Source organism: Thermobia domestica, chromosome 11, assembly GCF_964235325.1.
Source record: "Thermobia domestica chromosome 11, izTheDome1.hap1.1, whole genome shotgun sequence".
NCBI classification, from domain to species: Eukaryota; Metazoa; Arthropoda; class Insecta; order Zygentoma; family Lepismatidae; genus Thermobia; species Thermobia domestica.
In genome coordinates, this window is record NC_137464.1 from 268,724,611 (window position 1) to 268,741,291 (window position 16,681).

A 16,681-nucleotide genomic window follows, 5' to 3' on the forward strand; every position below is an offset into this window, starting at 1 on the left:
ATTAAATAAACGTACAACAGCACACATTATGTTAATAGTGTTGTCCCTCATTTCATTAAAAAATTACAAAGTACCAGTTTCAATATTTCTCATTAAACGGTTATGTGACTAATTATTATTAAAATAGAAAGAAAAAGCCCTAAAGTTATAACTTGATAACATTTCGTTATAGAATAGGTATTGCTGTCTATACCTAAGCAAAATGAAGTATCGAAGTAATGTATTTCCTTGAAAAAGTTGAAAGAGAGTAGATAAGTTTTCATAACTTCCTTCTCTTTGTAATGTTATCAAATCCTATCGATTTCAATTGAATTTTAATCCTCTTAGATTCTCTTACTTTGGGCTACTTAACTGTCAACATTTATTTGTAGAATGGTTATTTTAAGTTTAAACATCCTATGTTTATGAACCCAGGCTAACGGGAAAGATGAAACGCATAACAATAGTGCAATGAGGAAAGTGAGAATCACATCAGAACTCCAAGAAATCGAAGAAATCTATTGCGATTTGGGACAGAAACAGTAGTCCCAATGCCAAAAGTGATCACACTTCCAGTGAGCAAACTTGATCCCGTAACATGGTCAGTGTTCAAAAAAAAAAAAAAAAAAAAAAAAATGAAAGCGCTTTTTAACAAATCACATTATTTTGCCTGCTAATGTCATATAAAATTAACAAGATAAACCTTTTATCTATAAGCTTTACCGGCGGTACAAGTGCATATTATGAGACACTCCATCTAAAGATATAACCTTCTGAGAAAAGAACTTTTACCAGTTAAGTTAATGAGACATATAATAAAATAGGCTACTTCTAAAAGAGGAAAAGGTGAATTTATGGTTGGTCTAGTAAGAGTTCGTTTGTGATACATCAATATTAAAGCAATCACAATAAGTGAAGTGATTCTGTAACGTTAACAATCTTAGAAAAAAAAACATAATAATTCCTTCCTGTGATCCACATTTGGTAGTTTTAATTACTAAGGTGTTTTGTATATAAATTAATGTTACAGTTTCAAAGCCGATATATAAATGAATATTAAAATATGATTTTTATATCATGAAAACTTTTTGAGTGAGAGGGGAAAGATATAAATAATTCGACGAGGTACTGTTCCCTGTAATAGGAAAAAAATTACCGAGTATTGACATTACTCAGAAGCGTGTAAATATTCAATCTTGATATTCAAGCCCAGGTGAAAGGTGGTTTATAGCAATTTACCATTATCTTTGCATAATTATCTCAGTGCCGAACTGTCTTACCTTTTACAACGCTGCGCATTAGGTTGAATAATTTACGTTCAAACGTTTGCGATTTCAATAACAAAGTTTAAGGTAAAGGAAAAAGGAATAGTTAATGAAGTATGGCAAGTGTTGAAAAGAAATATTTATATAAAACATATCCAAGGTGAAATAAACGCATTTAAACGTACCTCAGTGCCTGTGCATTGCTACCAAATTCTCGATTATTGTTTTCTTGAACATCCTCTTCGTCATCGTTCTTGTTTCCAATAGTGGCATACATGTGACTGCTTGATCCTTCTGTGATGTTTGTAAGATCGGAAGATGTTGGCCTGATGTTACTGCAAAAACGTTCGGCACTTGCAAATACATCAGCCGTTGGTAAGCGCTTCACCAAACATATTGCTTTCGAAGTTAGTTTCCAATCTGATATCGTTTCATCTTCATTCCTTTCTAAAGCGATATTCTCTCCTTCCGTTGCAGTTTCTAGTTTCTTATATTCCACATGTACTGCAAGAGGGTCTGTATGGTCATTAGTGTTACTAGTACATAGCTTATAATTACATTCTTCAAATGACTCATTTTCTGTTTTTATTTCACCTTTAATACGATTGTTTTCTGTTTTTATTTCAATTTTATTACAGTCAAAGTTGAAATAATGTGAAGCCATTTCGGTCATATAAAACTGTTCACGTCGGAGATTTGAAACCTTCAGCAGTTAATGTTCGAGAGAAACCAATAGATCTGAAACCAATAAGAAAAATATTATTCGCTTTAACAAAATTTATGAATCGGAACGGAAGAAAACAACGGTAACTACCGCATCAGGTGAAATTTGTAGTGGTTGGAATTGTTTTTGGTCTACTGTGTTTCAAAGCAGTACTTTAAAATATCCGAAATTTTGCTACTACTTATACCAAAATAACGATATAGGGGAGGGTAGTCCACAGTGAGACATTTACGTTTTCTCTGTAGCTTTTCGAGTTTGACGCCAGGTGTCTCGCTTAGTTGGAACCCTATCAGTTCGCAGTCAATTGCTTAGTCGGCTTGTGCATGGTGTGGACGAGTGAGGAAATACAGGTATTTTTTTTATTTTTTCACTTCTAAAGTTACGACTATTGTTGATTTAAGGCAATTGTTGCAAAATGCCGTCACGCTCCATTATATTATTGTGATGGTACAACTGAAAAGAGGCATGATTTGTTTCGGTTCACAGCGGCTGAAAGCAGTCACTCGCTCTTGTTAATTTAGTCGACTTGTTTTGTTAACCTTCTGAAAAGTACACAATGAGACACAGACATGCAGTACACAGTCAGACGGCGTCTCACTGTGTACCATGCATGAATAAAAAACTTGTCACTAAATATATTTGAGAGTAGGACTCCAGAAGTGTGCCTCTTAAAAGAATAAAGCCTAGCCTATAGCTACAAGCAGTATGCGAATTAACGGGAACTTTATAGGAGGATGAAGTGTACATATATTTCAGAAATTAATATAAAAAAAAACAAATTACGGATATCCAATCCCTGTCAAGTTTTACAGGGGGTTCCGCCTCATCCTCGATAATTCGCACACCGGCTACAACACATTACTAATATTGCCATCGAAATTCTAGTAAGTGCGTTAAAAGAGATGCGCTTTTTAGTAGATTATTGGACTTTAGACCTACGTTTCTTTCCTATTGTTGAGTCCGTTCCCTTCTCTCCCTATTTTCTAGATGAGTACTTGTTCAGGTTCATGAAGTTTGTGAACATAATCTTGATCACTTTATTAAACAAGAGAATTTAAAACAAAATTGGTAACGTATGGAAACAAGTGGCTGGACAACCAACTGTTTTATATTTGTTCGAATGTGATCCAAAGCAATATTTTCGCTCACGGCGTCATTGTCACGTCTGTGTCAAACGTTTACGCACAAGCTCTGTGTTACTTTACGGGATAGTGCGTGCAGGGCCGTAATCAGGATACGTGGCGCCCGGGGCAAGCATTGTTTCCAGGTCACCATTAATATGGATTGAGTGAAAAACATTGGATGTAACGTTTGAAAAGTATCTACTTGAAGCCCTGCTAACAAGGCGCCATTACACATGCAACTATTGTTTTCCCTAGGTTTGGTGGTCTGGTAATAAAATGCTACTGTTCTCGTGGTTTCTTAACTTTGGAGAAGAAATCAAAGTCAAAGCCGTACAAGCACATAGGCCATTCCGAAGATTGCAATAAAATATCATCTTCGACAAAACATTCATTTCGCAATATAGCTGAATCCATATCTGTATCTACATTACACTAGCAACTACTCAGTGTTGAATAGTTTTTCCTTTCCACGAGAGGCCTACCTACTAGGAACAGTACGGGTGTGTTAAAGCACTACTCGTGTTCCTCTGTGATAGGGTAACAAATCTTACATATAGGCCTAACTTTTCCCATCCTGTGCAGCCTTTTTTTGTATGCTTAGTATGCTAATGTAGGGAACTTACTTCCTCGTTTTTTAACATGGTATCTTTATTTTTAGGTTCATTATGGTGAGGCGGTAAGGTATTCCAAGAAAGATAGGAAATAGTGATCCGCAACGAATGGAAGAAGCAGTGAAATTGGTACTGGAACAGAAATACTCATTACGAAAAGCAGCAAGGGAGAAGAAGCTGTCCTTTCAAACACTATTTCACTACGTTAAGAAGAAGAGAAATAATCCTGACGTCCCAATCAAGATGCAACCGAATTATAGTGTTCGCAAGATATTTTCTGAATTGGAAGAGAAGAGTCTAGCAGAGTACGCCGTTTCGTGCAGCACGTTAAGCTATGGATTGACAACAAGAGCACTACGTGAGTTGGCATACAAAATGGAAGTTAGAAATGAAGTCAAAATACCGGAAACATGGAAAGAACACAAATGGGTAGGTGTAAAGTGGATTGAAGGGCTTTTGTACCGAAACCCAAACCTTAGCGTAAGACAACCAGAGCGCTGTAGTGTATTTAGATTAACAGCTTTCAGTGAGGGAAATGTCAATGCGTTTTTTGAAAACTTAAAAGGGGTGTATAGTCGTTTTCCTCACTTTGCTGATGGATCGCGTGTTTTCAATTTGGATGAAACAGGCGTAACAACAGGCCAAAAACAAACAAAAAAAAATCATAGCACAGAAAGGAACAAAACAAGTGAACAAATGTACTAGTGGAGAGAACGGAGATTTAGTGACAGTGATAGCAATAGTCTCAGCAAGTGGAACATTTCTTCCTCCTGTAATGCTCTTTCCGAGGAAAAACTTTAAACCTCACATGCTAAATAAAGCTTCTCCAGGAACCTTAGGATTACGAAATCCCTCAGGATGGATGACAGCAGACATATTTCCAGAAGTTCTTCAACACTTTATTCAATATTCACACAATTCTAAGGAAAATCCGTCTTTGTTAATTTTCGATAATCACAAAACCCACTTTTCTATCCGCATAATTGATATGGCAAAGAACGCTGGTGTTGCCATACTTACGATACCTCCACATTGCAGTAACAAGTTACAGCCTCTAGATGTCTCCGTGTTTAGACCTTTAAAAGTGTACTACAACGCTGCAGTTGATTCTTGGTTGTTGAGAAATCCAGGTGTTCCCTTGCCTATTTACCAAATTGCAGCATGCGTTGGCAAAGCACTTACACCAACTAACATCGTTGCAGGATTCAAAGCCACAGGAATTTATCTTTTTAGCCAACACAATCTTTGACCACTCAGATTGTTTTACCTTCAACAGTAACGACGACACCGGAAGCATCAACATCCTCCATATTCAGCACTCTAAGTGACACATCAGCGAAATCAACACCCCGCCCCCAACCGCTAATCAACGACTCAATGTTATAAGGATTCCGAGCAGTGCAATATCTACCAAACTTCAAAGGAGGGTTCCTCTGGAAAAACATTTGTTTCGCCAGCTGAGTTTCATATTTTTCCGACAGAAGAACGTAAGAAAAACAATACTGGAAAAAGTTCTATTTAGACAGACACTTCGGAATGAGCTCTACTCAAAAGCAAAATCCAGAAAACAAAATCAACAGGAACAAGAAAAAAAAAACACATTGCTTGTAACTTGCTTGACGAAACCGAAAGTAACCAACCTTCAATTAATGACAACATTGACACCATCCTGAGTGGTTCGGATGATGATAATGACGCGTCAGATCTTCTTTGAGAAAACTACCTAAGTGAATTCGCCGATTTAGATTTTGTGCCAGTTCCAGGTGAGTTTGTTCTCGTGTGTTTCCCAAGGGATGTGTTCCATGTCGCCGAAATGTTAAATACATCAAGAAAAGGTGGATGTAGTTTCCTATTTAAGGAAAAGTGCCAAATTGGATGCGTTTGTGAAACCTATCGTAAAAGATATGGCAGTCGTTGGTCCATCTGATATTGCTACGGTTCTGCCTAAACCGCTTGCAATGCAATCTAAGAGACTGTAAGGTTGAATCAAGTTCCCTTTTAGTTATGGAAGCATAAATTTGCGCTAAGACATTTTTGCTCATGTTTGCGAATTGTTGACGTTGTCGATATCATATTACTCTTAAGCCTATGCTATAGTTCTTTCAGTAGAGTAGCTTAGTTTTCTCTGTTGTACCTTAACAGATCTAAATGCAAACTAAGAGACTGAAAGGTTTCATAGTTTCCTTTTAGCTTTTGTAAGCATAGGTTTCCGTTAAGACATTTTGCAGATGATTGTTTATAGTGCAATATCGATGTCACATTTCTTTTTACTTGAGTAGCATAGGCTTTGTGCACAAGGAAACATTTCCACTGTTAGGCTGCTTAATTAAAATTTTTCGTCTCTTCAGGCTCTTTCACAAGAGAATATCAGTGCATGCATTAGTTTGCTTTGAAAACATAAATCTTTTTCAATGGAAATCAATGCATGCACTGTTATACGTTTGTAAAAAAGCAGGAAAACACGAAGAAAACTTGGAAAGCCTGAAAGTGGGAGTGTTCGCTTGTGTACATAAACTTCTATTTGTTGTTATAATTAGTCTAAACACAATATTTAGAAGCATAAATGTATTTACTAACTTGTGTCTCACTGTGCACCACTATTGGTACAGAGTGAAACATTAGGGCCTAGCTCATATTTCGCTTCCTCCCAATATACCATGAAACCATTTTTTAAAAAAAATGTATCTAAAATTGTAGCTGAGATATCTTCTCAAAAATGGCTACTTTACTTTTTTCGTTCTTTTAATATTATAATAAATACACGCCAGAAATGAAATTTTGTCTCACTGTGGACTACCCTCCCCTACCTAAAAGCCGAAAATACAGGACTATACAAAAATATGGAAATACTCATCAATATACGATTTTTTAAATTTTACCCCATGTCAAAGAAAAACCTAACCTATTAATTTCTTCTACTTACATACGAGATATCATAGGCCTATATCTTGTTTCTTCCATATCATTATAATTTTCTTATACATTATTACATTTTATCGAGATACGATTCTTGCTTTTTTCTCTTTTCTTTAAATATACTTACCAATACTCAACGTAGATTACTGTTGCATGAATACAGAAAACGCTACACTAAAATATTTTCTACTATATTACTACCTTATATTTTTTAAAATAAAACATGACAGCAATGCTATACAAATTTTAGCGTATCTGGAAAATAGAGATAATCGAAAAAGTTGTCATTACGTCACTTCGCATAACTATGCGTTACGTTGAGAAACTATGCACACAATTTGTTTAAGAACAGTAGGGAATGCTCTTGAGATGTTTGGTTAGACTGAATATGGTTACCTTAGGTTAGGCGAAGCGGCAGCAGCACCGATAGCCAGTGGGATTATTTCCAGTGGGACGGAAAATAAAAGATGATGATATTTCAGGTTTTGTTCCCTGGCATATACCCAGGTAGATTGCTGGGACCTGGGAGGGAATTTCCCTTTCTTTACTTTGTTTTCTAAATTATAAGAACCATATAACTAATTATTTTGATTTATTATCATTTACTTCTAGATTATAAATTACTTGGGGGTTAAAAAATTAAAATTCGTTAACTGTACTTTATATAACAAATTAATAATATGACTCTTTAAGTTCCATTTCCGTTTGCACTAGAAAAAAGCAAGTAAGAACAGATGGTGAAAAGGAACCAGTTTGTAAAGTAATGTAGAAATTCTGTAGAAATAGAAATGAAGTACCACGAACCAAGTTTAGTAACAGACGTCCCCAGGAGGAATCTTTCCCAAGATATGCAATTACTAGGACCCACACCAGAGCACGAGATTCGCAGTGTTTGAATCACTTACAAGGCATTCGTGTTGTTTGGTGGCACCTTAGCACAAATTGGTTTCTTTTTCATTGTAGGTATTTTGTCGTACCGAGTATTTACACAGAAACCATGAAAAGAGTTACGTTTTAAACAAGTATTCGTGCAGTTATACTATACAAATTTATTGTATAAGTAGTTATAGCAGTAGGAGTAGTAGTAGGAACGGATTAGAATACTCACATGGCACTATCTGTTCTCGACATAAAATGAGCAAATTTAAGAATTGGCCAAAGTTTCCGTTAGATGCATATAGTAAAATTGCACCAACATTATTTCTGGTGAATCCCGTGAATTCCATCTATGCTAAGTAGAATTTTGTGATGAGAGCGAAACATTCTGGAGGATACGAAATACGAAATTTTTACGTGAAATACTAACTCAGAGTAAACTTTAATATACTCGAGCCACCTACGCATCAACAAGTAGGACGCTTCAGTATAGTAGTGTAAGATAGAGATAAGTAACATAGAGGTAGGAACGGGTTAGCTTAACCTTTGGGTAGTTTTGACCAATTTTCAGTTTTTTTTTTTCGAGTGAGTATACAAGCTGGTGCAGGCACTGTAAAGTTAACCCCTAAGTTGATTGGCTTAAGTTTAGAGTTGCCCCTCCAGTCTGAAGTTGCCCTTGGACTTTGCAACATACAAAAAACAGTGCTTAAAGTATTAAACATTGTTATATTTCACTTAATTTCAGTACTCCGTGTGTTTCACAAAAATTTAAAAGGCTTTCTTCATTATTTTCGCGCATCCGTTACTCCTGTTCGCCATATTTTACAACTATCATGCTGCTGAAACCTTCCGCAATGCTTCCGCATTAGGGTGCATCGAATTTCCACTTTTTTGAAATCAGCTTACCCTTAGCGAAATTTTTTTGCGAAATGGTCTCTATATGTCATATAGAAAATTGCAGGCCGATTAGTTAAATTCTTTAGGTGCCACTAACGGCCTAAAGTTTCAAAAATCTGTTAAGAAATACATTTTTTAAAAAATATATTATACATATTTACTTTTACGAAAACATTTTACCCTTAGTAGTTATTTTCGACACAAATGTACATATTTTACGTGAAAAAAATTCAGCTTGATCGGTCAAGTTCTTCAGGTGCTACCGGCTTCTTAAAATTTGGACAAAACCTCCCAAAATATATTTTATTCAGTGTTTTGTAAAAAAAAAATCGAGTTTTCGTCTCTTATAAACAGCTAATTAGGTAAAAAAAATGGGGCAATCAAGGTTAAAAAACAGACTTTACAGTAGATTGAATGTTATCAAATAAGATACATACCGGTAGTTGTCCAGCTTATGTTCGCAGCGCAAAAAATGGTGTTTGATGTGGAAACTGTTTACGTTGTTGATTGTGTTTAAGTGAAAATACGTGTGCATTTGTGTGCGTTTTTGAAGGATTGCGTCCTACTTGTGCTTGTCGGCAGTCATTGAAAGTGTCAGTTCGTCATTCCAGTGGTGCGGCAAGTTTGTTGAGGTGCTGCGTTGACAAAAGTGTCTAACTGTTCAAAATTGTTTTCGGTGAATAAACTATTAAGTGTCCGTAAAGATATCGCCTAAAAAGAAGTCACGTTTGAATGTAAGAAACTTTGTCCATAAAGTAATTGGATCCCCTGTGGAATTCACTTTTAATCAGCTTCCAACAATCTCTGGTGTTCTTAAGCAATTCTTGTCGGAAAGAGAGAACACGAAATGGGAAGCAGCATCGCAGAAGGACCACCCTGCTAAGGTGCTAGCTCATTCAATAGCAAGGAAAGTAATTAAAATTTGGGAAAATGCATCAATCAGCGGTGCAGCTATTTTGAGCGACCAACGGGTTATAGTGTTGATTTTGCATTATCAAAAAAAGGTCCGTCAGCTGCAAAAGTTCAAGGACAACCCGTTTTTTTTTCTTCCAAAGTTGCAGAATTCCAGGAGTTCGCCAGCAAACCTTTGTTTGATATCGCTTCTTGCAAATGCATCGATCCGGTTGCTTGCACTTCTACGAGAGAGAAGAAAGTGCCTGAATTGAAGGTTTAAATTTAATTGACCAGAGAACCACCTGACAGATGGGTAAGGAGACACAGAAACGTGTCAAACATTTATTGCGAAAAAATCGAGGTCAGAAAAATCAACCAAAGCCCAATGAAATTAGTAGTTCCAGAAGACAACACGATAGTGTACCTTTACAAAATGAATCGCGAGAAGAGTCAGTTTCCACTGTCGAGTTTCTTCTTGCGCTTAAAAGAAAGAAGACTAGCCCTTCTAAACAAATGATAGTTAGATTGCCGACATTCTCCAATGCAGTATATAGATGTAATATATCAGACCGCAATCATCACTTCGTCGCTTTTGGCAGATATCGGACTGGTTACCCCAGTTCATAAGCAGAAGGTGATCGACAAAAGCAAGATTCGGATAGAGAAGAAATCCTTAGGAAACGCCATCGTTGTTGAGGCGAGTACATCGCTTGAATCGACCAAAGTAAAAGCGTTATACTTCGACGGAAGAAAGAATCAGACTCTCACCCTTGAGACTAAAGACGGCATCAACCATCGAATAATGAAAAAAGAAGATAACTACGTACTACTACAGGAGCCAGGATCGAACTATCTTGGCAACGTCTCTCCTTCATCTGGAAGAGGAGAGAGCATACGGGCTGCCATCACAAAGTTCTTTGTTCATCAAAATATCCCGCTGTCCGATCTGTTTTTTTGGGTTGCGACGACACTGCTACCAACACTGGTCGGAAGAATGGCGTGATGGCATATATTGAAGTCTTCCTGAACGAATCCCTTCAGAGAATCGTCTGTATGAAACACACGAATGAGCTCCCATTTCGACATTTCATTGAATTTATAGACGGCAAGTCTACTGGACCAAATACATTTAGAGAACCAATAGGATCAACACTTCCAACCTGCGAAGAGTTGCCACTCCAGAATTTTCAGCCCGTTCCATAGACTGGGACCTCAACTTCACTGAGGATGCATTAAGCACGGACCAAAAATATTTGCTGAATATCTGCCAAGCGGTTTCTTCAGGAGAATGAACCGTTGGGTTAGCTCACATGAAGCCTGATAAAATTCATCAAGCCAGATGGCTAAATAGAGTCTTACGTTTGTACGTAGGAACAAAAGAACCCACTAATGAACTTAAAACCATCGACCAGTACATCATGATGGTCTACGCGCCACTCTGGTTTGCTGTGATCCGTAATCCATCGTGTGCAGAAGGAGCTCGTCATTTGTGGCACCTTATCACGACTTCTCGCCACATGGAAGCAAAATACAGGAAAATTCATTCAGTGATCCGTAGAAATGCGTGGTACGGCCATCCTGAGAACCTACTTCTATCAATGTTAACTGACCAAGATGCTGAAGTACGAGAACTTGGCTGGAGGAGTCCTAAAAGCAAGACAAACGACCCAATCTGGTGATCGCGTACCGGTACGAGAATTCGTCGTCCCTGAAATCAACTTAGAAGCGACAAACTATGTTGATATGATTAATTGGTCAACATGCACGCTGATGGAACCACCACTGATAAAACACTTGAACCTGAAGAAGCTAAGAGAAAATGTAAAGACGGCTCCAATGGCTGATGAATCTATTACATCCTTACCCTGTCACACTCGCACTGTAGAAAGAATGGTGAAGTTGATGACAGAGGCGGTATCAGCGGTATGTGGGCAAGAAGTACGATATAGATTTGTCCTAGCAACACTGCAATCAAGAGAAAACACACCAGAATTTAATACAAAAACAATTTGAGGTAAAAGAGTAACGATATGAACTTGCACTACCCTATGCAACATTAGTATATACAGGTGGGCGGACCTCAAACTGCTACCACCTTCTCGTCGTGAGTTCTGGGTTATATCCAACATTAATGTTTGGAAATAAGCAAAGAGCTGCAGATGTAAAACAAAATATTTCTTATCTAATTAACGATCCAGATGAATCACAAACAATGCAACTTAATTTTCAGAAATGACCATATTATACCACATTTGACCATATTTCAAGCCACAGGTGGCACCTGAATGACTTGACTCATCAAGCTGAAATTTTTTGCACGTAAAATATAGACTTTTTACAAAAACAAAACCACATAGGATAACCATATTTTATAAAAGTACATATTTTACATTTTTTAAAATAACATTTATTTTTTAACAAAATTTAAAAATTTTCGGCCGTTGGTGGCACCTAAAGATATTGACCAATCGACTTGTAATTTTTTACACATTATATGGAGCCCATTTCGCAAAAAAATATCACTAAGGGTTAGCTGATTTCAAAAAAAGTGGAAATTCGATGCACCCTATTCCGCATCCGGCAAATAGTACTAACTTCCACATATCTTTTCTCGTATTAAACATAACTCTCCTGCCGAACTTACATTGCTAAACATCAAATAAAAACTTCAAATTATCATTTCTTACCTCATTTCTCCTGTAAATTTTCTTGATTTTTATAAAAAGCGGAAGGGTAACTCTAAACTTAACCCAGTTGATTTATAAACATGTATAAATTCACGTTGCTACATTGTGAATTTTATACCCTCACGTAGTGATGGGTAAATTCCCGGGAATATATTTTTCGGGAATATTCCCTGGGAATATTCCCGGGAAGATTCCCAAAATGGGAATTTATCCGGGAATTTATGTACAATCAGAAAGAATATTGCATTCTATTACTATATTATGATTTCAAAGTGGAATTAATTTTTATATCAGAAATAAAAATTCTGATATAATCAAAAGGGACAACATATTATTACTGTTGCCCACAAAGGATACTTTAAAATGTATATTCTGAACGGTACTATGTTACTTTATTAACACTTTATTATATTTAGAGAGTACCCATAAATGTATATTTACTTACAATATGTTCTATCAATTAAATATGTGTGAAAAAATCATATAGTAAGTCCTAATACTTTTAAACAGCTAAGCAGTTTAAATTTATATGTAAGTTGATTTGCTAAACTTGACTCTACTACTGATATTATAAACACATTAAATTTATAAATGTTTTAAACCAATTAGATTGGGTAAATGCCAGAAGATACATGTCTCACCAATTTAACGACATTTGTGCATACAAATTTATGTTCACAAAATTTGCAAGATATTTACTTATCTTTATATTTTAGCACGTAACACTGCCATACACGACCTTTCATTCTACCTATTTCTCGAAATTCACATGTAATACGTTAATTCACATGTAAGAGAAGTCCGAGTACCTTTTCAGAAATTAGTGTCAGAGATAGTGATTGGTAAATTTCCGGGAAGATATTTTTCGGTAATATTCCCGGGAAGATTCCGAAAAATGGAAATTTCCCGGGAATTTATGTACAATCACAAAGAAAAGTGCATTCTATTATTATATTATGACTTCAAAGATAAATTCGTTTTCATATCACAGTATTAGTGTTGTCCCCAGAGGAGTCTTTAGAATGTATATTCTGAACGATGTTATACTATTTTATTAATATTCTGTTATATTTAGAGAGTACGCATAAATTGATATTTATTTACAATAGGATCCTAAAAAAGTAAATATATTTCAAAAATAAATTTACATGTAAGTGGCTTTTCTAAACTTGACTTTACTACTGATATTATAAACATATTAAATTTTTAAATGTTATAAATAATTTTGTCAACATTTGCGCATAAATATGTATGTTCACAATATTTGCAAGATACTTTCCTGTCTTTGTAATTTTGCATGTTACATTGCCACACACGACCTTTCCTCCTGCCCATTTCTCGAACTTTCATGCGTTAATTCACATGTAAAAGAAGTTCAAGTACCTCTTCAGAAATTCGAGTCAGAGAGAGGAGACAGACCGACGTCTATTACTAATGGTTGTTCAGGGTTTATTAATAGTACTTCATCTCTATTTCTATATAAGTTTACTTAATTCTAAATTACTTTACAAAATGGTTCCTTTTCATCATTTGTAAATTAGTACTTTGCTAATTTTGGCTGTTATTTAGCATTGGGGGCCAGCTTTTGCACCTAGTTTTTTGCTATATTATATTCCGATGCGGTGTTTTATCGTTTAATAGTTTAATTACGTTACCAACATTAAATTGAGGCAGCATTGCAAAGCGAGCGTTAGCGAGTGAAGGCTGGTTAGAGCATCGCATGGCACGCTGTTTTATATTTTCGTTACCAACAATTCACTTTCTTTTCTCACATAAACCACAATCCCCTACTGCCTTAAAAAATTGTGTTCGATACTTTCATAACTACTTGATCATCACTATCAACTCATTTCTTCCGTAAATCATCCTACTTTTTGCTAGTTTTGGCCCCACAATATAGACAATTAGCTTACTTTTTAGTGCAAATTCAAATGGAACTTAAAAAATCATATTATTAATTATATAAAGTACAGTCAAAAAATCTTAAATTTTTACCTCCAAATTCTTTAAAACCTGGAAGTAAATCATAATAATTTAAAATAAAGTAATTCGTCATATGGTTCTTATAATTTGGAAGATAAAGTAAAGAAATGGAAATAAATTCCTTCCCGGGAATTTATAGGCGAGGGAAAAAACCCGGGAATATTCCCATTTTTAAATTCCTTCCCACCGGGAATATTCCCACTGCCCTTCATTACCCTCACGTTGGTATATTTTCTTCTACAAACACACTAACAATTTAAAAAAACAATAATGGCTCAGAGATACTCGCCGGACCAACTTCAAAATCGTAAAAATGGACCAAATTGTACTGCATTCAGTTACACTTGGTTGAAATACATTAAGTTACGTTACATTATGTTATTAGGCACGCAGTTTTACTATACGGATAAACAGTATTTATAATAGTAGTAGTAATAGTAGTAGTTATAAGTAGTAGTAATAGTAGTACGAGTAGGGGTAGAGTAGTGATGCGCAAATTCCCGGGAATATATTTTTCGAGAATATTCCCTGGGAATCTTCCCGGGAAGATTTTTAAAAATTGGAATGTTACGGGAATGTATGTACAAACAAAAAGAAAACTGCATTCTATTGCTATATTATGATTACTACCGTAAATAAAAGTAGTTTTTTATCAGAGTATATTTGTCACTGTTATCTCCAGAAGATTCTTTAAAACGTATATTCTAAACGCTATTATGTTGTTTTATTATATTTAGAGGGTATGCATATATATATTTATTAGAAATATGTCTTATACGAGTAAATATGTTCAAAACACTTGATATAGAAAGTCCACAAACTTTTACACCGCTGAACAGTTTAAACTTACATTTTAGTGAATTTTCTAAACTTGACCCTACTACTGATATTGTAAACACATTAATTACTTACGTTATAAAGAAATTAGGTTATGCAACTGCCACAAGATACTTAGTCTGTCGAAAAATTCGTAAGGTTGCCCAGTGTAAATAATGGCCTATATATAGAATGTTGATTAAAGTACACTGTGCTTTGTTACTGTGTACTATTAAATCACTAATTTAAGATTATTTACAATAATTACGGTGTTACAAAAATTCTGTAACAACGCTTGGCACATGTATACACAGGTAATGAAAAACAAAACAAATCCTAATTAACATAGGTCCGGAAACGCCAGAACTAACGAAACATCATGAGATGCAACCCTAATTTTGATAACATTATATTTTAAATGCATATGTATTTACAGCTACAGAGATTCACTTATTCCATGTCTGATTCTTCCTCAGACAGCGAAATTCGAGTGAAGGACTATGACATGTATTCCTAACGACCGGACTGAAGTTACAAAACCACAACGGAGAGCAGTCACAAACAGGTTTTTAAAAACAAAAGCAGGGTGGCAGTGATCAAAAACTAAATAATCAAATCTCAAACATCCCATTCATATTAAGGTTTATTACTTATTTTAATAAGTTTCCTATCAATACTGATGATAACAAACACACTATACAACAAAAAACTACACATTCCAACAATTTCAAGAACTCAATACCAATTCTAAATTACTAATTTATATTTTAATCATTTTCTATATTATCAAAAAATACGTTTAAAATAAGCAAAATATTAACCTTGCTATTACTCCATTTCTTGTTGACTTCACATATAGTCAATATCACACACTATTAACCTCGCATGCCAACTATCCAGCTTTTCACATTGCTTTAGTTATCGGAAGGCAGCAAAACAGGAAACCACACTCAGCAGTCAGCATACGTTAAAATTAAAATCGACCGGAAAATCGTAACTCACATAAATAGCTCTGGCTCTCAAATTTTCTTCTTCAGTCCAAATATAAAATCAGTTTCGGTATCAAGGAGAATCAATCAAGCGTAAAAGCAAAGAAAAACACATTTAATATTGCACACATTTATTCAATTTAATTTAAAATTTAAATATTCCAATTTTTAATCATGCTCTAATAGAAAGATAAATACAGGCTTTCTATTATTCCATTTCTTGTTGACTTCACATATAGTCAATATCAGACATTATTAACCTCGCATGCCAACTATCCATCTTTTCAAATTGCTTTAGTTATCAGAAGCCAACAAAACAGGAAACCACACTCAGCAGTCCGCATACGTTAAAATGAAAAACGATCGGAAAATCATACCTCACATAATTAGCTCTGCCTCTCAAATTTTCCTCTTCAGTCCAAATATAAAATCATTTTGGTATCAAGGAGAACCAATCAAGTGGAAAAGCAAAGAAAAACGCATTTATTATTACACATATTTATTCAATTTAATTTAAAATTTAAATATTCCAATTTTTAATCATGATCTAATAAAAACATACACTACAGGCTTTCTATCATTCCATTTCTTGTTGACTTCACATATAGTCAATATCAGACATTATTAACCTCGCATTCCAAGTATCCAGCTTTTCACTTTGCTTTAGTTATCGGAAGGCAACAAAACAAGAAACTACACTCAACAGTCTGCATGCGTTAGAATGAAAAACGACCGAAAAATCATAACTCACACAATTACCTCTGGCTCTCAAATTTTCCTCTTCAGTCCAAATATATAATCATTTTCGGTATCAAGGACAATCAATCAACCGGAAAAGCAAAGAAAAACGCATTTATTATTACACATATTTATTCAATTTAATTTAAAATTTAAATATTCCAATTTTTAATCATGATCTA

The 16,681-nt window shown here is 35.1% G+C and overlaps 2 protein-coding genes across 6 annotated transcripts in view; one reads left to right on the forward strand and one right to left on the reverse strand.

The window, feature by feature from the left end:
• The window catches only part of LOC145665080 (uncharacterized), a 39,892-nt gene extending 24,565 nt beyond the window's left edge, over positions 1–15,327 (reverse strand). For 4 of the 5 annotated variants that reach the window (XR_014127551.1, XR_014127550.1, XM_081732350.1 and 1 more), the window contains exons 1-2: positions 14,869–15,321; positions 1,430–1,982 (exon numbers count right to left, since the gene is read on the reverse strand). Coding sequence is in view for 2 of the 5 variants with exons in the window: in XM_081732350.1 (XP_081588476.1) it covers positions 1,430–1,917 (488 nt within the window). In the remaining 3 variants the exon portion in view is untranslated. Of the gene's footprint in view, positions 1–1,429; positions 1,983–14,868 lie in introns of all 5 variants that reach the window. The other variant, XR_014127552.1, reaches the window with a different exon arrangement.
• On the forward strand, positions 4,512–4,952 carry LOC145665539 (uncharacterized). The gene has a single exon (XM_081732843.1). It carries the CDS (start codon positions 4,512–4,514, stop codon positions 4,950–4,952), a length of 441 nt encoding a protein of 146 aa, XP_081588969.1.
• Positions 15,328–16,681: the final 1,354 nt, after the last annotated feature.